Here is a 24601-nt window from a genome sequence, read left to right as displayed (position 1 = left end):
GATTGGTCATGGGTGTTTATTTTTTAGGGTTTCGTTTTGGTGAATCCCCCCCACAGCCCCTTTTATGTCTCTTTTTGGGCCTATTTGAAAAATAAATGTTTTGACCACCTTTTTGCAGGACCCTTGATGATTCTGGATAAAACCGTCAGGTGGGGCTTCTTCACCATGTGTTTGAGTAACCTGTGTTTCCACCATATTACTGTTCAATGATGGTGAATTAGTTTCCAATATTCCAAAATTATTTTGGATGTCAGTAGTGTTAGGGGTGGTGGGTTCTAGTGCAGAGGAATTTATTCATCCATTGGAGCAGGTGTCGGGTGATGAAGGGCGAGATGTTGCCTATCGTTGATCTTTAGATCTTCGGGATCCTTTATATTGAGGTGAGGGATTTTCCAATTCAGATGCAGGGTAAATGGAAAATCTGTTATCTGAAGGTGCGGTGCTCAGGGGACTGCCCTTGATCTCAAAAATTGGTTCTGTTCTAGATATATTGCCTAACCCACATTCTGGTATCACGTCTTTTTTAGGACTTCTTTGAAAATCGGATGTAGTTTTAGATCAAATTTATGCAGTAATATAGAACATTCTGAAGGGTTCGCAAACTTTATGTTTTCAGATACGTTTTCTGTCTTGTTAGAGAGCCTTGGTGCAAACTTGCAAACTATTGTTGTAAAGTAAGGCGACCAAGAGGAAAAGTAAAATAACTTGGAAGATGCATCACATACATCACACGTTGTGCTCCATCTACTGTATGTATTTTAGAGTTTTACGCTAAGTTTAAAAGTCTATGATTTTTATATAAATGACCTATCTTTAGGTCATCAATATCATATTTGTGAGGGTCTGACACCCCCACTGATCAGCTGTCTGTAGCTGACACAATAGCTGGATGGATGCAGTGTACAGTGTACAGAGCTGGAAGAGCATAGCGCCATATAACATGTACTGGTCGTTCTCGGTACTGCAGCTCAGATCACATTCACTTGAATATCAGCTGAGCTGCAGTGCTGAGAATGGCCACTACACGGTGTAAGGAGCGCTTCTGATTGGTGGAGGTGCAGTCAGATCCCCATTGAATTGACATTTATCCTAAATAGAGGTCAACAATATATAAGTCCTGAAAAAAAAAATGTCACTTCTATATTGTGGTTTCTATTGCAGGATGCACTGTCCGACAGATACAAACACGCTCCGGACAGACACTATAGATTTACAAAGGGCAGGGGGTCCATCATTTTGTTTACATATCAGATAAAACTGAATGCCGCAATATATCTCCTATCAAATTTGAAATAAAAATATGTAAAAAAGTTCATTTCCAGATTTTTTCTTTACCCACCTAAGTGCACAGAGTCACATTGTGTAATTCCCCACTGTAGCCGTGCGTGAACGGAATCCAACTTCCCTAGTTCTGTATTGTAAATTCTTGGCATCGGCCGAGGGAAACCAGAAAAACAATAACTCCGAATAGTGTAAAAATTGAAGAAAGGGCGGAAAAAATATGATAAAAAAGATCCAATTTGCTAAAAGTTTTTATTTACATAACATTGAATAATTAGCTATTTATTAACTCTCTGAGATAATGTCGCACCTCCTTGTGATTTTCTCCCCACAAGCCAAAAATCTTGTGGATCAAGTAAAGATGATGACAGAAAACGAGCGAAATGTCCTCTAATCACAAGGGGATAGGGGTACGGTGGTTTTAACCAGCACCAAAATCGCCCTTTATGTAACCTTTGCTATGAGGCCTCAGTTCTTTGTTTGGCCCCAAGTATTGGGGGAGGGGAAGGGTAGAGGTAGATTGGACGGGGGATAAAATGGTTTCTGTAAGATTTGCTTTTCCCCTTCATCTTTTGGGAGATATTTCTTTTTTACCAACTATTGTAATATAATATGTGTAATGTGTATGTATATGTGTATAATGTATATGTATTTGTGTATGTATATGTGTGTTAATTATTTATGCGTATGTATCTGGAAATTGTTCCAGAAAATAAAGTATTTCTCCCAGAATATTATTGCTTTTACACATGTTGGAACAACACAAAAAAAAGAGGAAAATAGCAAATTGGACATAATTTCATAATAAACCCCAAAATGGGCAACAAAATGTGGTTAAATAACTTTGTTTCAGGCATGTGATGCTGGTTCACACTCACCTGTGGCAAGTAACAGGTGTGGGCAATATGAAAATCACACCGGAAAGCAGGTAAAGAGGGAAGAAGTTGACTCAATACTTGCATTGTGTGTTTGTGTGTGCTACTCTAAGCATGGAGAACCGAAAAAATGAGAAGAGAACTGTCTGAGGACTTGAGAACTAAATTGTTGTAAAATATCAGCAATCTCAAGGTTACAAGTCCATCTCTAGTGTGCAATATAATCAAGACTTTTACAACCCATGTTGTAGCTAATCTTCCTGGACTTGGACGTCACAAAGAAATTGATGAAAAGTTACAACGCAGGATAGTCTGGATGGTGGATAAACAGACCCAATGAAGTTCCAAAGAAATTCAAGCTGTCCTGGAGGCTCAGGGTGCATCAATGTCAGCGCGAACAATCCGTTGACATTTTAAATTATATAAAATACTACGGCAGGAGCCCCAGGGGGACCCCACTGCTGACAGAGACATAAAAAAAGCTAGACTGCAGTTTGCCAAAATGTATGCAAATGTGGCGCCCCTAGGGGTATTTGCCACAAAAATAGTTATTGACACCAAATACAAATATTAAAATAGCAAGACTGCACTACCATCTCCGACCAGAAGGGGGAGCTCCAGAGACTCCCCTTGATCTATTCTGGTCTGAGAAAAGGATTGGCAGTTGGGTTGAGGAGCTGAAAGTGAGAGGTCGTATAACTGAACTCCTAACAGCCCTATGACGGATTATAGGCCCGTAATACCCATAGTAGGAAAAGAGGAATAGAGAAAAAGGACATTGTGAGAACCGGGTAGCAATAACCTCTACCCAGAATAGGCGCAGAGACGGATACTGGATCCGTGGCTATATTCTTTATATATAATACAGCAACCGGAAGGAAGTGAGGTGATATCAGCTTCACCAGGGTAAGACGCAGCAACAGACACAGAGTTCAGCGGTACTCCCAGAGGGGGTAAGCCGACAAAAAAAGGACTCGGGTTGTCCGTCGAACCAGAGTACAGAAGAGACAGATTGGGTCGGCAGCCAGTTCACATACAGCAGCAGGGCCATACAGAAACTGCGCATAATAAGAGGTGGAAATCCTGACAGGGTCAAAGTAATTCAGAGTTCTTAAACAGACTCCGGTGACAGTATTAGTTGCAAATCCCTTTTTGTTGAAGTAAACTGGTTAAACGTTTCAGCGCCTCAGTCTTTCATTTGGACAATAGCCATCGATCCAGGATCGGGGTCATCACAGCTGAGAGGACCTGCTGCTGATCAAGTAAGTGTCTGTTCCTTCATGATATCCCTTACATTGTGCATCGCCTGAGGCCACAGCACCGGGTCAAGCCACTAGTGACATCCCCCTCAAGAGACGGACCTCATTGATCTGGTGCTGGGTACCTCGGTCTCCCGGGCGTCACACAAGTAACCCCAAGTTCTTCTGGGAAAGTGTCTTTTGGACAGATGAGACCAACATAGAGCTTTTTGGTAAAGCACATCATTCTACTGTTTTACAAAAACGGAAAGAGGCCTACAAAGAGTAGAACACACTACCCACAGTGAAATATAGTGGAGGTCCAAAGATGTTGTGGGGTTGTTTTGCTTCCTCTGGTACTGGGTGCTGTGACTGTGTGCAAGGCATTATGAAACCTGTAGAGTACCAAAGGATTTTGTATGGCATTTTAGTGCCCAGTATCATAAAGCTAAGTTTCCATCCTAGGTCATGGGTCTTACAGCAGGACAATTGCCCCAAACATACTTCAAGAAGCCCCCAGAAGTGGATGGAAACAAAGCCCTGGAGAGTTCTGAAGTGGCAGCAATGAGTCCGGATCTAAATCCCATTGAACCTCATTGGAGAGATCTTACAATTGTTGTTGGGAGAAGGCGCCTTCATATATGAGAGACCTGGAGCTGTCTGCAAAAGAAGAGTCGCCCAAAACTCCTGCTGAGAGGTGTAAGAAGCTTGATAATGGCTATTGGAAGCAACTGATTGCAGTTATTTATTCCAAAAGGCGTGCAACCAAGTAATAAGTTGAGGACCCAACAATTTTGTCTGGACCATTTTTGGGTTTTTGTGTGAAACTATGTCCAATTTTCCTATTTTCATTTTTTTGTGTTCTTACAATACAAAGGAAATAAACATGTGTTTAACAAAACGTGTAATTGCAATAATGTTCTGGAAGAAATACTTCAGTTTCTGGAACAATATCAAGGGTGGCAACACTTTTGGCCATGAATGGATGTGTGTATTGTATACATTTATGTGTAATGTGTGTTTAACATTTATGTATATGTGTAATGTGGATATGTATATGAATTATTTACTTGTATGTGTGTATTTCTATGCATGTATATGTGTAATGTGTGTTTAACATTTATGTATGTGCATATTGTGTTAGTATGTGTGTAATATTTGTATATTTAACATTTATGTATGTGTGCAATGTAGGTGTCTGTAATGTGAATATGTATTAATTATTTCTGAAAGTGTGTATTTGTATACATATATGTTTGTAATGTGTGTTTAACATTTATGTATGTGTGTAATGTGTATGTATATGTGTGTAATGCATGTTTATCTTTTACGTATGTTCGTATTGTGTAGATATGTGTGTAATGTATTATGTGTATTTAACATTTATATTTGTGTGTATCAAAAATATAATATTACTATGTAAGGGGGAGTTCTCATATTGAATGTTTGCCCCTCCTAGCTGCAGATCATAAATGCAACTCTCGATTTTTAAAGCAGAATCTAACTTGAGCTGAGGAGCTGAGCCGACCTTGTGAGGCTGATATGTCAGTGTTTACATGGAGGGTATCAGCCCTGGGTCTCTCTTGTCGTATAACAGATATTTCCACAACTTATTGACGGTCTTTATGGGCAGCGCTGCACTAGTCAGCAGAAGAACAGTTCAGATAACCCAACCAGAGATCTCAATATAATATTTCAGGTATACTCATCCAACAAGAGAAGTTGGTCTTGTGCTAGCTGAGTCCATGAATATTTGCTTTACGCTTGTATATAAAACTCTCCAGATTTGGCCGCTGTTATAGGAAGTGAGGACAATTGTCCAATGTTACTGGCAACACGTCCGTATCCGGAGCTGGAGACAATGAAAAGGAACAAAAGAGCTCGGTGCCTCGGAGGTTCATGTAGTATCTGTGGTGTAAGCCATTATATAACCATTGTAGGATACATTCATATGCAAGAATACCTATATAGAAATGTGCAAAACCCATAATCAATAAAAAATATATTCTTTATTGGATAACATAATACAGCCCCTGATGAAGCTTGATGCGAAACGTGCCTTAGATGCATTTTCTTTGATAGGTAAAGTGTACTTCATGCCACTGTGCATTATTATCATTAATTATCATTATGTGAACCCAAGTGTCACTACCGCCTCTGCACATTAGATATTTGGCAGAACTTTGATGTGTGACTCCGACTCAGCTACATTCATTAGTACGGTTTAGCAGATTCCACTTGACAACTTCTGGGCAAGACCAATCAAAGGACACTGATATTTTTTCTATTCTGTAGCCTTTTTCCAGAGCCCCTTCCACGCCTCTTCCTCTCCCATCCATACTTCTTCAGGAGTTTCTAGGAGACTTTTCGGCACCTAGGAGTTTTGCTAACTTCTCAAGGAGTTCTATTCCAGGGAACCTCCTGCATTTCCTAGAAAATTTGCCAAGTATGCTGGAAACATTAAGTTGCCTGGGCCTCATTGTGTTTCCTCCACCGTGCCTTATACTTTAGTACGTCTTAATGGTATGTTACGACTAGAGTTGAGAAAAAAGATTCCCACCACCCTGATCCAGGGACCACTTTGGTATTCTGGTGAATTCGGACAAGGACAGTGCACACTTCCTTGGTCAACATTCGAATGCCGGCATCCTAGGCGCCTCTTCTGATTACAAGGTGCCCACGACTCCTTAGTAGCTTCAAGAGTTGCCGAGGATTTCCGCATTTGAATGTCAACCAAGGAAGTTTGCACTTCCCTTGTCCTCCTGCCATGATAAACCGAGGTGGATGCTGGACAGAGTAGTGGGAATCTTTTCGCTCATCTCATCTCAGGTTGTAAATTTTCAGCATAGCGCTTGTGCACAGATTGTGGAATCAGAACATCACCAATTGGCAAGTAAGGCTCTTCCACTAGTATTCATTTTCACGAATAGGATGAAATTGTTGTTTTTCCTCATTCTCTTTTTTATTGATTCATTCATTGGTTCTTCTCTCTTCTTTCAGCTTCACAGTATAAAAATGTTCAAGATCCTTGCCTTAATGGAGGAACATTCATCGCCCTTCAGAACGGCACCCAATACTGCAGGTAACTGGAGGCTTCATATGTATCCTATAATATAATACTGCTGGGACTTTACAATTTAGGTGTCCAAAGTTTTTCAAACTGGACTAATCGTTACAAAATTATAGTTAGTGAGCTCCAAACATGACCGCTGTCAGGAATCTTTGGGCTGAAGGCATCACTTGGTTAGAGTCGGCAGGCAGTAGGTGGCCGGGGATGTGTTGATGGACAATGCAAATAGACGGCTATATTGACTCGGCCATGAAAGTCATGTACCTGTGAGAAAGAAGAGGAGAGGACTTGCTCTCTGAATGCTTTCTGGGGGCCCATATGGGGTTTTTTTTGGGGAGGAAAGAACACGCTCCATGATTTTATTCAGCATGAAGCTTTTACAAAGTTAATGGTCATCGCATCGGCAAAAGTAGATGAGATCCTTTTTTATTTTTTAAGAAAGAGTTTAAGAACAGGAAGATGGAGGAAAAGTCAAAGGCACATCAAAGTGAAGTATTTGGAGCTCTAAAAGCATCATTACAGCTGAGGAAGGCCCACATGCTGAAGCGCTGCTGGAATTGACTATTGAGCTCCAAATAAAACAGTGAATACATCATTATTTTTTAGTGTCTTTGACTCTTCTTACATATTGAATTTCTGAGGTGGATGAAGATCGAGCCAACCTCCTCAAGAGAGCACGTCACAACTTTTTCTGGTACACACTTTTGATATATTTTTTCCATGTAAGATCACAATTAATAAACTTTTTGCTTTGTTATAGGTGCCCTGAAGGGTTCTTGGGGGACCACTGTCAACAAGCTGGGCCACCTTGCTTCCCACTTATCTGCCAAAATGGAGGTACTTGTTTACGTCTGTCTGCCACAGAATATCGCTGCACGTGTGGACCTGGGTGGACAGGTGAGCTTACTTTCAATAAGAGGACATCATCATCATTATCATAATGAAATTTGTAATATTTACTGACTTGATTATTAACCCCTTAGTGACAGAGCCAATTTGGTACTTAATGACCGAGCCAATTTTTACAATTCTGACCACTGTCACTTTATCAGGTTATAATTCTGGAACGCTTTAACAGATCCCGCTGATTCAGAGATTGTTTTTTTCGTGACATATTGTACTTCATGTTAGTGGTAACATTTCTTCGATGATACTTGCGATTATTTATGAAAAAAATGGAAATATGGCGAAAATTTTTAAAATTTAGCAATTTTCAAACTTTGTATTTTTATGCCTTTAAATCAGAGAGATAAGTAAAAAAAAATTGTTAATAAATAACATTTCCCACATGTCTACTTTACATCAGCACAATTTTGGAAACAATTTTTTTTTTGTTAGGGAGTTATAAGGGTTAAAAGTTGACCAGCAATTTCTAGGGTCTATATGATAGAAAATAACCAAGTGTGACACCATTCTAAAAACTGCACCCCTCAAGGTGCTCAAAACCACATTCAAGAAATGTATTAACCCTTTACGTGCTTCACAGGAACTGAAACAATGTGGAAGGAAAAAATGAACATTTAACTGTTTTTTTGCAAACATTTTGCTTCAGAACCATTTTTTTTATTTTCACAAATGTAAAAACATAAATGTAACCAATTTCTCCTGAATACGTCGATACCCCATATGTGGGGGTAAACCACTGTTTGGGCGCATCACAGAGCTTGGAAGAGAAGGAGTGCCGTTTGACTTTTTTAATGCAGAATTGGCTGGAAGTGAGATCGGATGCCGTGTCACGTTTTGAGAGCCCCTGATGTGCCTAAACAGTGGAAACGCTCCACAAGTGACACCATTTGGGAAACTAGACCCATTAAGGAGCTTATCTAGATGTGTGTTGAGCACTTTGAACCCCCAAGTGCTTCACAGAAATTTATAAAGTAGAGCCGTGAAAATAAAAAATCCTTTTTTTTCCTCAAAAATGATTTTTTTAGCCTGCAATTTTTTATTTTCTAAAGGGTAACAGGAGACATTGGACCCCAAAATTTGCAGACCAGTTTGTCCTGAGTATGCTGATACCCCATATGTGGGGGGGCACTGTTTGGGCACCCATCGGGACTCGGAAGGGAAGGAGCGCCGCTTGGAATGCAGACTTTGATGGGATGGTCTGCGGGCGTCATGTTGCATTTGCAGAGCCCCTGATGTACCTAAACAGTAGAAAGCCCCCACAAGTGACCCCATTTTGGAAACTAGACCCCCCAAAGAGCTTATCTAGATGTGTGGTGAGCACTATGAACCCCCAACTGCTTCACAGAAGTTTATAATGTAGAGCCATGAAAATAAAAAAAATCATATTTTTTCCACAAAAATGATCTTTTCACCCCCAAATTTTTACTTTCACAAGGGTAACTGTTATGGTTCTCAATGGCAAGAGAACATAGCCCAGCAAACATAAGTACTAGCTCTTGGAAGGATGGAAACTAAACTGACCATGAACTAAACCTGCCGCACAACTAACAGTAGCCGGGTAGCGTTGCCTACGTTTTTTATCCCTAGACGCCCAGCGCCGGCCGGAGGACTAACTAATCCTGGCAGAGGAAAATATAGTCCTGGCTCACCTCTAGAGAAGTTTCCCCGATAGGCAGACAGAGGCCCCCACATATATTGGCGGTGATTTTAGATGAAATGACAAACGTAGTATGAAAATAGGTTTAGCAAAATTGAGGTCCGCTTACTAGATAGCAGGAAGACAGAAAGGGCACTTTCATGGTCAGCTGAAAACCCTATCAAAATACCATCCTGAAATTACTTTAAGACTCTAGTATTAACTCATAACATCAGAGTGGCAATTTCAGATCACAAGAGCTTTCCAGACACAGAAACGAAACTACAGCAGTGAACTGGAACAAAATGCAAAAACAAACGAGGACTAAAGTCCAACTTAGCTGGGAGTTGTCTAGCAGCAGGAACATGCACAGAAAGGCTTCTGATTACAATGTTGACCGGCATGGAAGTGACAGAGGAGCAAAGTTAAATAGCGACTCCCACATCCTGATGGAAACAGGTGAACAGAGGGGATGATGCACACCAGTTCAATTCCACCAGTGGCCACCGGGGGAGCCCAAAATCCAATTTCACAACAGTACCCCCCCCTCAAGGAGGGGGCACCGAACCCTCACCAGAACCACCAGGGCGATCAGGATGAGCCCTATGAAAGGCACGGACCAGATCGGAGGCATGAACATCAGAGGCAGTCACCCAAGAATTATCCTCCTGACCGTATCCCTTCCATTTGACCAGATACTGGAGTTTCCGTCTGGAAACACGGGAGTCCAAGATTTTTTCCACAACGTACTCCAACTCGCCCTCAACCAACACCGGAGCAGGAGGCTCAACGGAAGGCACAACCGGTACCTCATACCTGCGCAACAATGACCGATGAAAAACATTATGAATAGAAAAAGATGCAGGGAGGTCCAAACGGAAGGACACAGGGTTAAGAATCTCCAATATCTTGTACGGGCCGATGAACCGAGGCTTAAACTTAGGAGAAGAAACCCTCATAGGGACAAAACGAGAAGACAACCACACCAAGTCCCCAACACAAAGCCGAGGACCAACCCGACGCCGGCGGTTGGCAAAAAGCTGAGTCTTCTCCTGGGACAACTTCAAATTGTCCACTACCTGCCCCCAAATCTGATGCAACCTCTCCACCACAGCATCCACTCCAGGACAATCCGAAGATTCCACCTGACCAGAAGAAAATCGAGGATGAAACCCCGAATTACAGAAAAAAGGAGACACCAAGGTGGCAGAGCTGGCCCGATTATTGAGGGCAAACTCCGCTAAATGCAAAAAAGCAACCCAATCATCCTGATCTGCAGACACAAAACACCTCAAATATGTCTCCAAGGTCTGATTCGTCCGCTCGGTCTGGCCATTAGTCTGAGGATGGAAAGCAGACGAGAAAGACAAATCTATGCCCATCCTAGCACAGAATGCTCGCCAAAATCTAGACACGAATTGGGTTCCTCTGTCAGAAACGATATTCTCCGGAATACCATGCAAACGGACCACATTTTGAAAAAACAGAGGAACCAACTCGGAAGAAGAAGGCAACTTAGGCAGGGGAACCAAATGGACCATCTTAGAGAAACGGTCACACACCACCCAGATGACAGACATCTTCTGAGAAACAAGAAGATCCGAAATAAAATCCATCGAGATGTGCGTCCAGGGCCTCTTCGGGATAGGCAAGGGCAACAACAATCCACTAGCCCGAGAACAACAAGGCTTGGCCCGAGCACAAACGTCACAAGACTGCACAAAGCCTCGCACATCTCGAGACAGGGAAGGCCACCAGAAGGACCTTGCCACCAAATCCCTGGTACCAAAGATTCCAGGATGACCTGTCAACGCAGAAGAATGAACCTCAGAAATGACTTTACTGGTCCAATCATCAGGAACAAACAGTCTACCAGGTGGGCAACGATCAGGTCTATCCGCCTGAAACTCCTGCAAGGCCCGCCGCAGGTCTGGAGAAACGGCAGACAATATCACTCCATCCTTAAGGATACCTGTAGGTTCAGAGTTACCAGGGGAGTCAGGCTCAAAACTCCTAGAAAGGGCATCCGCCTTAACATTCTTAGAACCCGGCAGGTAGGACACCACAAAATTAAACCGAGAGAAAAACAACGACCAGCGCGCCTGTCTAGGATTCAGGCGTCTGGCGGACTCAAGATAAATTAGATTTTTGTGGTCAGTCAATACCACCACCTGATGTCTAGCCCCCTCAAGCCAATGACGCCACTCCTCAAAAGCCCACTTCATGGCCAAAAGCTCCCGATTCCCAACATCATAATTCCGCTCGGCGGGCGAAAATTTACGCGAGAAAAAGGCACAAGGTCTCATCACGGAACAATCGGAACTTCTCTGCGACAAAACTGCCCCAGCTCCGATTTCAGAAGCGTCGACCTCAACCTGAAAAGGAAGAGCAACATCAGGCTGAGGCAACACAGGGGCGGAAGAAAAGCGGCGCTTAAGCTCCCGAAAGGCCTCCACAGCAGCAGGGGACCAATCAGCAACATCAGCACCCTTCTTAGTCAAATCAGTCAATGGTTTAACAACATCAGAAAAACCAGCAATAAATCGACGATAAAAGTTAGCAAAGCCCAAAAATTTCTGAAGACTCTTAAGAGAAGAGGGTTGCGTCCAATCACAAATAGCCTGAACCTTGACAGGATCCATCTCGATGGAAGAGGGGGAAAAAATATATCCCAAAAAGGAAATCTTTTGAACCCCAAAAACGCACTTAGAACCCTTCACACACAAGGAATTAGACCGCAAAACCTGAAAAACCCTCCTGACCTGCTGGACATGAGAGTCCCAGTCATCCGAAAAAATCAAAATATCATCCAGATACACAATCATAAATTTATCCAAATAATCACAGAAAATGTCATGCATAAAGGACTGAAAGACTGAAGGGGCATTTGAAAGACCAAAAGGCATCACCAAATACTCAAAGTGGCCCTCGGGCGTGTTAAATGCGGTCTTCCACTCATCCCCCTGCTTAATTCGCACCAAATTATACGCCCCACGGAGATCTATCTTAGAGAACCACTTGGCCCCCTTTATGCGAGCAAACAAATCAGTCAGCAGTGGCAACGGATATTGATATTTAACCGTGATTTTATTCAAAAGCCGATAATCAATACACGGTCTCAAAGAGCCATCTTTCTTAGCCACAAAGAAAAAACCGGCTCCTAAGGGAGATGACGAAGGACGAATATGTCCCTTTTCCAAGGACTCCTTTATATATTCTCGCATAGCAGCATGTTCAGGCACAGACAGATTAAATAAACGACCCTTAGGGTATTTACTACCCGGAATCAAATCTATGGCACAATCGCACTCCCGGTGCGGAGGTAATGAACCAAGCTTAGGTTCTTCAAAAACGTCACGATATTCAGTCAAGAATTCAGGAATCTCAGAGGGAATAGATGATGAAATGGAAACCACAGGTACGTCCCCATGCTTCCCCTTACATCCCCAGCTTAACACAGACATAGCTTTCCAGTCAAGGACTGGGTTATGAGATTGCAGCCATGGCAATCCAAGCACCAACACATCATGTAGGTTATACAGCACAAGAAAGCGAATAATCTCCTGATGATCCGGATTAATCCGCATAGTTACTTGTGTCCAGTATTGTGGTTTATTACTAGCCAATGGGGTGGAGTCAATCCCCTTCAGGGGTATAGGAGTTTCAAGAGGCTCCAAATCATACCCACAGCGTTTGGCAAAGGACCAATCCATAAGACTCAAAGCGGCGCCAGAGTCGACATAGGCATCCGCGGTAATAGATGATAAAGAACAAATCAGGGTCACAGATAGAATAAACTTAGACTGTAAAGTGCCAATTGAAACAGACTTATCAAGCTTCTTAGTACGCTTAGAGCATGCTGATATAACATGAGTTGAATCACCGCAATAGAAGCACAACCCATTTTTTCGTCTTAAATTCTGCCGTTCACTTCTGGACAGAATTCTATCACATTGCATATTCTCTGGCGTCTTCTCAGTAGACACCGCCAAATGGTGCACAGGTTTGCGCTCCCGCAGACGCCTATCGATCTGGATAGCCATTGTCATGGACTCATTCAGACCCGCAGGCACAGGGAACCCCACCATAACATCCTTAATGGCATCAGAGAGACCCTCTCTGAAATTCGCCGCCAGGGCGCACTCATTCCACTGAGTAAGCACAGCCCATTTACGGAATTTCTGGCAGTATATTTCAGCTTCGTCTTGCCCCTGAGATAGGGACATCAAGGCCTTTTCCGCCTGAAGCTCTAACTGAGGTTCCTCATAAAGCAACCCCAAGGCCAGAAAAAACGCATCCACATTGAGCAACGCAGGATCCCCTGGAGCCAATGCAAAAGCCCAATCCTGAGGGTCGCCCCGGAGCAAGGAAATCACAATCCTGACCTGCTGAGCAGGATCTCCAGCAGAGCGAGATTTCAGGGACAAAAACAACTTGCAATTATTTTTGAAATTTTGAAAGCAAGATCTATTCCCCGAGAAAAATTCAGGCAAAGGAATTCTAGGTTCAGATATAGGAACATGAACAACAAAATCTTGTAAATTTTGAACTTTCGTGGTGAGATTATTCAAACCTGCAGCTAAACTCTGAATATCCATTTTAAACAGGTGAACACAGAGCCATTCCAGGATTAGAAGGAGAGAGAGAGAGAGAAAGGCTGCAATATAGGCAGACTTGCAAGAGATTCAATTACAAGCACACTCAGAACTGAAGGGAAGGGGAAAAAAAAAAAAAAAAAAATCTTCAGCAGACTTCTCTTTTCTCTCCTTTCTCTGTCAATTAATTTAACCCTTTTTAGGGCCGGTCAAACTGTTATGGTTCTCAATGGCAAGAGAACATAGCCCAGCAAACATAAGTACTAGCTCTTGGAAGGATGGAAACTAAACTGACCATGAACTAAACCTGCCGCACAACTAACAGTAGCCGGGTAGCGTTGCCTACGTTTTTTATCCCTAGACGCCCAGCGCCGGCCGGAGGACTAACTAATCCTGGCAGAGGAAAATATAGTCCTGGCTCACCTCTAGAGAAGTTTCCCCGATAGGCAGACAGAGGCCCCCACATATATTGGCGGTGATTTTAGATGAAATGACAAACGTAGTATGAAAATAGGTTTAGCAAAATTGAGGTCCGCTTACTAGATAGCAGGAAGACAGAAAGGGCACTTTCATGGTCAGCTGAAAACCCTATCAAAATACCATCCTGAAATTACTTTAAGACTCTAGTATTAACTCATAACATCAGAGTGGCAATTTCAGATCACAAGAGCTTTCCAGACACAGAAACGAAACTACAGCAGTGAACTGGAACAAAATGCAAAAACAAACGAGGACTAAAGTCCAACTTAGCTGGGAGTTGTCTAGCAGCAGGAACATGCACAGAAAGGCTTCTGATTACAATGTTGACCGGCATGGAAGTGACAGAGGAGCAAGGTTAAATAGCGACTCCCACATCCTGATGGAAACAGGTGAACAGAGGGGATGATGCACACCAGTTCAATTCCACCAGTGGCCACCGGGGGAGCCCAAAATCCAATTTCACAACAGGTAACAGGAGAAATTGGACCCCAAAAATTTATTGTGCAATTTATGCTGAGTAGGCTGATACCCCACATATGGGGGGGACGACTGTTTGGGCGCATGGCAGAGCTCGGAAGGGAAGGAGCACCGTTTTGGAATGCAGACTTTGATAGAATGGTCTGCGGGCGTTATGTTGCGTTTGCAGAGCCCCTGATGTACCTAAACAGTAGAAACCCTCCACAACTTACCCGATTTTGGAAACTAGACTCCCCCAAGGAACTTATCTAGATGTATGGTGAGAACTTTGAATGCCCAAGTGCTTCCCAGAAGTTTATAATGCAGAGTCGTGAAAATAAGAAAACATTTTATTTCTACAAAAAAGATATTTTAGCCCCCAAGTTTTTATTTTCACAAGGGTAACAGAAGAATTTGGACCCCAAAGGTTGTTGTCCAATTTATCCCGAGTACGCTGATGTCCCATATGTGGGGGTAAACCACTGTTTGGGCGCACAGCAGAGCTCAGGAGGGAGAGAGCACCATTTGACTTTTTGAGCGCAAAATTGGCTGTCGCATTTGGAGACCCCCTGATGTGTCTAAACAGTGTAAACCCCCCAATTCTAACTCCAACCCTAACCCCAACACACCCCTAATCCCAACCCGATCCATAATCCTAATCACAACCCTAACGATAATCACAACCCTAACCCCAAAACAACCCTAATCCCAAACCTAACCATAACCCTAAACAAAACCCTGAATCCAACACACCCCTAATCCTAATCTCAACCATAACCTCAAACCTAACCCTAATCCCAATACACCCCTAACCCTAATCCCAACCCTAACCTTAACCCTAATCCCAAACGTAACCCTAATGCCACCCCTAACCCTAATACCAACCCTTATCCAAACCTTAAGGCCTCTTTCACACTTCTGTTTTTTGCCATCCGTCGCAATCCATCATTTTGGTTAAAAAACGGATCCTGCAAATGTGCCCGCAGGATGCGTTTTTTTTTTTTTTGCCATAGACTTTTATTGACGACGGATTGCGATGGATGGCCATACGTCGCATCCGTCTTGCAACGGATGCGTCGTGTTTTGGCGGACCGTCGTGACGAATAAACGTTCAAGGGAACGTTTTTTCGTCCGTCGGATCCGCCATTTCCGACCGCACATGCGCGGCCGGAACTCCGCCCCCTCCTCCCCGCACTTCAGAATGGGCAGCAAATGCGTCAGAAAACTGCATCCGCAGCCCACGTTGTGCACAATTTTGCACATCGTCCGACGGTACGTCAGGCCGACGGATTGCGGCGGCCCCGTACCGACGGAAATGTGAAAGAGGCCTTATCCTAATCCCAACTCTAACCCTAACTTTAACCGCAACCCTAGCCCTAACTTTAGCCCCAACCCTAACCCTAGCCCTAACCCTAACTTTAGCCCCAACCCTAACCCTAGCCATAACCCTAGCCCTAATCCTAGCCCTAACCCTAACTTTAGCCCTAACCCTAGCCCTAACCCTAGCTCCAACTCTAACCCTAGCTTTAGCCCAACTCCTCTAGCTGCCGGCCGGCAGATCATGGCGGGCGCACCGCGCATGTGCCCGCCATTTTCTTACCAGATGAAGAAGCCAGCAGTCAGGAGGGGACGCAGGAGGACCCAGGGACACCGGTAAGTATAACAGGGTCCCTGAATCCCCTTATTTCTCTGTCTTCTGATGTGCAATCAGATCAGAGGACAGAGAATGACACATAGCTTTTTTTTTTTTTTTCTTGCGGCCGCCGGTAAAGTTAATTACCTGCGATCGCAAAACAGGGGTCAGTAAAAACCGACCCCAATCATGTTCTCTGGGGTCTCGGCTACCCCCGGCAGCCGAGACCCCAAAGATCTTCCGGGTGCCGGCCGGCGGCCGCACTGCGCATGCGCCTGCCATTTTTTGGCCGGAACAAGATGGCAACGCCCATCGGAAGCAACGAGGCGCACCGGGGGAGACAGGTGAGGATTGGGGGGCGATCACATCGGAGGACAGAGAAATTAAATGGGAAATCGCGTGTTTTTGTTTTTTTTGCGACCGCCGGTAAACAGTTAATTACCGGCGATCACAACCCGGGGGTCAGTAAAAAACCCTGAATCATGTTCTCTGGGGTCTCGGCTGCCCCTGGCATCCGAGACCCCAGAGAAAATCTGACTCTGGGGGGCGCTATTCACTTTTTCTACAGCTTAAGTACAGCTTCAGCTTGGTTTAAGTACCCTTAACTGCCACCGTTAAAAGGTGTATCGGCGGTCGTTAAGGGGTTAAAAAAAAAGGTTAAAAGACGTTTAATTAACATAATGGTATTCTGGGGTCCAGGAAATATCTACAGCAATTTCCATCAGGGTCGTTCTGGTCAAAACAATGCCTAATTAGAAAAATATTATTATATGATCTGCCTATATAAGAGAAGATACATCACAGACGTTGTGGTTTTGCCACAGTTCTTGGCAGAGAGTCACGCTGCAAAAACTGCACATCATTTTGCAGAGAGTAGAGTTGGAGTTCTATTGTCCTATGAAAGATGATCTGTCCCATCCAGAATAAACGTCTTCCTGGGCTGAACATCCGAGGAGAAGAACTTCTCCTCGACACATTAGTAATTTACCATTCCAGTGTCTTCCGGGACAGTGCAGGACAGACCACACCTAAATTTTCCTGTAAACGTGTAAGGTCCATAGTCATCTTCTTCCTGTGAGTTACTATGATGTACGGAAGCAATATTGTTTTCTATTCCAGTAATTCAACAATTGGTTTTATGGCTTGAAACTGGTCACCGGTCATCAATGTCTTGATAAGATCCCTCAGCTATTTAGTTCTTAGTTCTAAAAATTAATATTTATAAATAGTAACGGTTCTCCTTATGGAGAGTGACATACCATCTGGCTTGTCAAGGTAAGGAGGCTTATTTGCCGTACAATGCTCCTCTGGGAAATTAAATATGCAAATTGCCTCTTCTGAGAAAAAGAGGACTTAACTCTATAGCGCCACCTGTTGGAAGTAGCGATCCTACAAGTCACAATCAACCCTCTAACGAGTCGTGCAATATGACTTACGATAAAAGCCAAATCAGTATCTCAATTCGCAGACACGGTGTTTCGGGCTGTTGGCCCTCGTCAGTGCGAAGCATGAGAACTGATTTGGCTAGGTGAGAGGCTCTGGACTGGGGTCTAAGGGGTAACGGTTCTCCTTATGGAGAGTGACATACCATCTGGCTTGTCAAGGTAAGAAGGCTATAGAGTTAAGTCCTCTTTTTCTCAGAAGAGGCAATTTGCATATTTAATTTTCCAGAGGAGCATTGTACGGCAAATAAGCCTCCTTACCTTGACAAGCCAGATGGTATGTCACTCTCCATAAGGAGAACCGTTACCCCTTAGACCCCAGTCCAGAGCCTCTCACCTAGCCAAATCAGTTCTCATGCTTCGCACTGACGAGGGCCAACAGCCCGAAACACCGTGTCTGCGAATTGAGATACCGATTTGGCTTTTATCCTAAGTCATATTGCACGACTTGTTAGAGGGTTGATTGTGACTTGTAGGATCGCTACTTCCAACAGGTGGCGCTATAGAATTAAGTCCTCTTTTTCTCAGAAGAGGCAATTTGCATATTTATAAATAATGTCTGAAGGCAACAAAACTGTTTAGTAGATTTTCTCAAATATAAATTCCTTTTAGGCAAGAACTGCATGGACCTGGACCATTGCACCACCAATCGCTGCGTGAACAATGGAAAATGTGTCAACAAGCCACCCGGGTTTGAGTGTCAGTGCCAGCTTGGCTTTGACGGGGAGGCATGTGAAAAAGATGTGGATGAATGCCAAGAAGCTGGCACCTGTAGAAATGGTGGAAAATGTGTGAACTTCATAGGGTCCTTCAGATGTGACTGTCCCACCATGTACGATGGCACCAACTGCGAAATGAGACGAGGAAGGTGCTCTTCGAACAGCTGCTTCAATTCAGGAACGTGCTACCAATCAAATTATAACTTGTACCGGTGCGCATGCCCGCCGGGTGAGTGGATGAGCTGTGAACTATGGAAGCATTTGTGACCATCTATGGGCTCGTTAATGAAACATACTTACTAATGAATGGCTCTGTGTGTGTTACATTAGGGTACACGGGTTCTCAATGTGAGGAGAACATCGATGATTGTGTCAACCACAAATGTCAGAATGGAGGCAGCTGCGTTGACGGACTTGAAAAATATTCCTGTAAATGTCCACCTGGATGGGAAGGTAAGGTCCTAACCCTCTATTATTCCCTATCTCATCTTTTCATCTCACTAGTGTTGGTTGTGTTCCCATTCCACTTCTCTCATCTAAGAAGTCCTTGTGCTCCATAAATCTAGTCATGTATCCTGCTGCCCAGACCTGAGAAAATACATCTACTGGATATTAGTCTTTGGATAAGTTGTTCTTTGTCCGTGTCCACCTGGGTCAAAGTGGGAAATAATTGGTCTAAAGCTGGCATACAGACAAATCTATCAGTCTTCACGAGACCGGACAATGTTCTAATGTATATGAGAGCCGTTCAACCCTTTCCAATTAAAGATAATGTGGGAAAAAAAAGGTTGGTCTGTTGGGTTTTGACATGGAAGATGGAAGTCACCACTTGAGGTGTCAGTGAGTGTCTTACTCCACTCTTCCCATGGACAATCAATAAATATGTGGCTATGCTTTTATGTGGCTGGGAGGAGTGACATTTCGAGACAGAAAGATTTCAGTTGAGCAGATATCTAATGTGTTTGGCCCTTTTCATCCAAACATGCTGATTTTGGCCAGAAGGCTCAACCACCTAATGCGTACTGGGGCTCCTGATTCTTCCCTGTCTTCTCCCATCTCCCCACAAAAATACACATGCATGCTCACCAGAGCCATGCGTGCATATATATATATAGGGGTCAGAAAAGATTGACAAATGTTTATCTAAATCATTAATACTGTCCTAATGACTTGCAGTTTATTACTTTTCATGATTTGCGAAAGTTGTCCTGTCCCAACCAACCTGTGATAATGGCTGTTAATGCCCACCCTACACTCGCCCAGTGTTTCTGTTGGGCAGATGGTTGTTCTGGAGCTGTTGTTTTTATTTGTCCGTGTCTGTATGTGTAGACGCATTTTTGCATTCATTTTTCTGTTCACCACCGTTCACCTTTCTTTGTAACAGGAGGGTTGTGCTCTCGAGATATTGATGAATGCCAGGCTGGTGGTGTATGTAGGAATGGAGGAACCTGTCAGAACATTCCTGGTCAGTACAAGTGCGTGTGTGTCAATGGCTGGGATGGCGATAACTGTGAGCACAACATCGATGATTGTGCCACAGCCACATGTGCGGAAGGGTCTACGTGCATTGACCAGGTGGGGACATATACCTGCCAGTGCCCCCAAGGGCGGATTGGTAAGTTCTTGTGAATTATCGACATATGCAAAGATAGTGTGCACCTAGTATGTATGAGTGGTTCCATGTAGGGTCTCCAACCAATGCCACCTCATTTGTAATGGAGCATTCTGTGGAACATACCACATTTTTATTGGATTCAGTAGTAGTCTTGTAGAAAACCTCTGCCACCTTAACGGAGGTTCGGCCCTGTGTCTTGGCTCTGTATGACTCGGCGCGATACGTATGAGGCATACATGCATTTAAAAGCTCAAATACATCAGAAATTCATCTAAACCATCTGATTTCATCTGAACCAGTTGACTCTCTTTTGGGTATGATGGCCTCCGGACTATCCTCCAATAGATGTTGTCTAAGGAAAGAAGGATCAAGCATACTGAGATTCACCATGCCCAATCCATTTGTTTTCAAGTGAGATAAATTGAGCCCGTTAAGAACACATGCACGCTCAGCCAAACCTAGCACGCATATGTATGATGGGTTCATTAGGAAAAGCTTTCGACCACAAAAGCGTTCAACTGAAAGCTATTTAACTGGAATGTGTTTCCAGGTTTTTGCTACCTAATTTGAGAAGAGAATAATGTACAACCTGAAACCCTAATTCCAGTGATGTGTCACTTACTGGGCTGCTTGCTGTAGTTTTTATACAATTACAGTTTTACCAGAAGGAGATTATCACTAGAGGACTAGTAAACCAGCTGCCAGGTCGTCTGACCCCACCCCCAACACTGATTGGCTGCTTTCTGCCTATGCACTGGGAACACAGAAAGCTGCAGATCAGTGGTGTTGGCTGGGTTATACAGGGCGCAGCATTTAGCAAACTGCTAGATCTGCAGCGGATAAAACAGTTTTTAATGAAAACTACAGCAAGGAGCCTAGTAAGTGACGCATGACTGGAGTCTCTAGTCCTACATCATGCTACTCTCAGATGGGGGAGCAAAGACCTGGTGACTGATTCTATGGACATATTTGGTGATATGGGGCATATAATCCAAGCCACAGGATTTCCAATTTAAGTTGTCCTAATTGATGTATTCTAAATATTAATTGATTTATTGATTATTATTATCTCTCTTGGACTTATTATATTAAAAGTGTATAATATTCAGTGAGTGGGTATTATATAAATTCACCTCCATAAATCGACCTTGTATAATTGTGTTCCTGGCTATTTTCCATCTTTCCAGGTCTTTTATGCCATATGGAGGACGGTTGTCTAAAAAATCAGTGTCATCCGAATGCCACATGTGACACTCACCCCTCATCCCACAAGGTGTTCTGTCGCTGCCAGGCAGGGTATACCGGACTCACATGCTATGAGGACCTGAACGAATGCCAACTAGGTGCATTTTTTTTTACTGTTTTAGTTTTTCATTGTCTAAATCTACAAAAACATCAACCAACCCACCACCACAATCTTCTGCTCTTCTCTGTCTGTAGTTCTAGTCCTCCTTTTGTTGTCCAAATCCCCAAAAATACCAAGCAACCATCCTACCTCATGGATTTTGCCATGTCCCTAAGGGTACTGTCACACAGTGCAATTTTGATCGCTACGACGGCACGATTCGTGACGTTCTAGCGATATCGTTACGATCTCGCAGTGTCTGACACGCTACTGCGATCAGGGACCCTGCTGAGAATCGTACGTCGTAGCAGATCGTTTGGAACTTTCTTTTGTCGCTGGATCTCCCGCTGTCATCGCTGGATCGTTGTGTGTGACAGCGATCCAGCGATGCGTTCGCTGGTAACCAGGGTAAACATCGGGTTACTAAGCGCAGGGCCGCGCTTAGTAACCCGATGTTTACCGTGGTTACCAGCGTAAAAGTAAAAAAAAACAAAACGTACATACTCACCATCTGATGTCCGTCAGGTCCCTTGCCGTCCGCTTCCCGCTTTTTTTTACTTTTACGCTGGTAACCAGGGTAAACATCGGGTTACTAAGCGCGGCCCTGCGCTTAGTAACCCGATGTTTACCCTGGTTACCCGGGGACTTCGGCATCGCTCCAGCGCCGTGATTGCAAAGTGTGACTGCAGTCTACGACGCTGGAGCGATAATCATACGACGCTGCAACGTCACGAAACAGTACCCTAAGTCACAAGTGGTTCACGCCCTCCTGGGAGATCTGGAGTTAAGAAAACAGTTGTATTGTGAATCGCAGATCTTCCATTTAGCCTGGGTGTTTTTCTTTTATATTAAATTAATTTGGTTTCCTTTGGTGCTGAAGAGGTTAACGACCCGTTCTATGCTGGTTAGAAACTTACAGCTTCATCTCACAGCTGTTCCTGACCTGGTCACTTCCTCTCCCTATAAATCTGACCAGACTTTCTCTTCCTCGCCAGTGAAAGTTTTACTTCTTAGCTCTTTGGAGTCGCTGTGCTGAGGTGGAGATCGTTGTTGCTGCTGGAGATTGTCACACTCTGTTTTGGGGTGTAAGCTCTCCTCATTGTCCTATTCCCATTTGGTTCATACATTCCTACCCTTCCCTATATACCTCTCTACTATTGGCGAGTGTTTTGTATGTTAGTTACTTTTTGTTATCCCTGTTTGTCTTATGTGTTTACACGCTAACATTTCTGTCCCAGGAGAACAGTAAGACTGGTGGCCTAAACCTCCTCTCCTTTAGAGGTACCTTTGCGAGCTGGGATAGTTAGGTTCCCAGCCCTAGGGACAGTGCAGGGCCCATTTCCCTATTTACTTAGGCCATGTTCACATGTTGCGATTTTTACCGCGGAACCGCAGCGATTTTGCCGCTGCGGGTCCGCTGCAGTTTCCATTGCGTTTACATTTACATGTAAACCTATGGAAACCGCAAACCGCTGTGCACATGCTGCGGGAAAAACCGCGCAGAAACGCAGCGGTTTATATTCCGCAGCATGTCACTTCTTTCTGCGGAACTGCAGCGGTTCTGCACCCATAGACCTCCATTGTGAGGGGCAAACCCGCAGTAAAACCCGCAGATGAAAAAATATCTGCAGGTTTTCTGCGGTTTTGGGTGAAGAAACCGCTGCAGCAGGAAGTGCGGGGAAGCGGGCGAAAGTGCGTGGGCGGAGTGTGACTGTCAGCATGGAGGCATGTATGTGTGTGTGTATGTATGTCAAGTCTGTGTGTGTGCGTCTGTCTGTGTGTGTGTCTGTGTGTGTGTGTGTGTGTCCCCATGCGACGATAGTGCCACCCAATTGTGCTAAGTCGCCGTATGGGACTACTACTCCCATCCGAAATTAGGATGGGAGAGTTTTCCCTGTGTCCGGCGACTTAGCACAATTGTCAGTAAAACACAAAACACATACACATACAATACACATACAATAAACGTAACATACATGACACACAGTACATACAACATATAACATAGAGTATATACTCACCATACAGCACATACTGGTACGCGAAGCCCTCGGTCCCCTAGGGAAAAAGTCCAAAAAAAATAAACCAAATCCATACTCCCTGTCCGCAGATATCCCAACGAGTGTCCCACGCCGATCGCTTGCTCTCCGGCAATAGACTGCCAGGAGCAAAGCTCCTAGCAGTGTATCGCGTCCTTTACCGGAGTTCAGCGGCTCCGGCGTCTCTATTTACGGCAGTACAGCTGCGTGTGAACTTTCCCACGCAGCACTGCTGTAAAGCGAGAGTACCGGGGTCAATGAACGCCGGTAAACTCTCGCGCATGCGCAGTAACACACCGACAGGAGCCGGAGCTCCTGTCAGTGTGTTGCTGCAGCTGTGGAGAGCAGACATATCTCCGGATGTGTCTGTTCTCCATGGCAGATCGTCGTGGGACCCTCGTTGGATTTCTGCGGACAGGGCCAGGGAGTATGAATTTGGTTTGTTTTTTTATTTCTTTTGCAGGTCGAGGGTCTTCAGATGGATTGAGCGTATAATAAAGGAATTGTCAAAAAGTGGGTGTCTTTATTTCATTAAAATATTTTTTCTAGTGTCTGTTTTTTTTAACCCTTTAATAGGATTAATAATGGATAGGCGTCTTATTGACGCCTCCCCTTTATTAATCTGGCTTAATGTCACCTTACAATAGCAAGGTGACATTAACCCCTTATTACCCCATATCCCACCGCTACACGGGAGTGGGAAGAGAGGGGCTAAGTGCCGGAATTGGCACATCTTTTAGATGCGCCTTTTCTGGGGCGGCTGCGGGCTTCTATTTGTAGCCGGGGGGGGGGGGGGGGGGGCAAATATCCATGGCCCCTTTCCTAGGCTATGAATATAAACCCACAGCTGTCTGCGTAGACTTTCTGGCCTAAAAATATAGGGGGACCCCAACACTTTTTTTGGGGGCTCTCCCTATACTTGAGAGCCAGAAAGGCTACGTAGACAGCTGTGGGATTAATATTCATGGCCTGGGAACAGCCATGGGTATTTTAACCCCTTCCCAGGCCAAAAATATTGGCCCACAGCTGTCTGCCTAGCCTTTCTGGCCTAAAAATATAGGGGGGCCCTACGCAATTTTTTTTTTCGGGCCCCCCTGTAGTTTAGAGCCATAAAGGCTACGCAGACATCTGTGGGCTTATATTCCTAGCCTGGGAACAGCCATGGGTACTTTAACCCCTTCCCAGGCCACAAATATTGGCCCACAGCTGTCTGCTTAACCTTTTTGGCCTAAAGATACAGGGGGACCCTATGTCATTTTTTTTTTTTGGGG

At 44.1% G+C, this 24601-nt stretch overlaps 1 protein-coding gene across 1 annotated transcript in view; it reads left to right on the top strand.

The window, feature by feature from the left end:
- NOTCH4 (notch receptor 4) overlaps positions 1-24601 on the top strand; it is a 104924-nt gene that overhangs the window by 43937 nt on the left and 36386 nt on the right. Inside the window, exons 2-7 of the mRNA XM_077286120.1 lie at positions 6395-6476; positions 7225-7361; positions 18225-18560; positions 18662-18784; positions 19716-19946; positions 21134-21289. Coding sequence (XP_077142235.1) covers positions 6395-6476; positions 7225-7361; positions 18225-18560; positions 18662-18784; positions 19716-19946; positions 21134-21289 — 1065 coding nt within the window. The remainder of the gene's footprint in view (positions 1-6394; positions 6477-7224; positions 7362-18224; positions 18561-18661; positions 18785-19715; positions 19947-21133; positions 21290-24601) is intronic.

Source organism: Ranitomeya variabilis, chromosome 2 (genome assembly GCF_051348905.1).
Source record: "Ranitomeya variabilis isolate aRanVar5 chromosome 2, aRanVar5.hap1, whole genome shotgun sequence".
NCBI lineage: Eukaryota > Metazoa > Chordata > Amphibia > Anura > Dendrobatidae > Ranitomeya > Ranitomeya variabilis.
The sequence above is the reverse complement of the archived record's forward strand: the minus strand, read 5'-3'. Positions and strand labels throughout refer to the sequence as shown.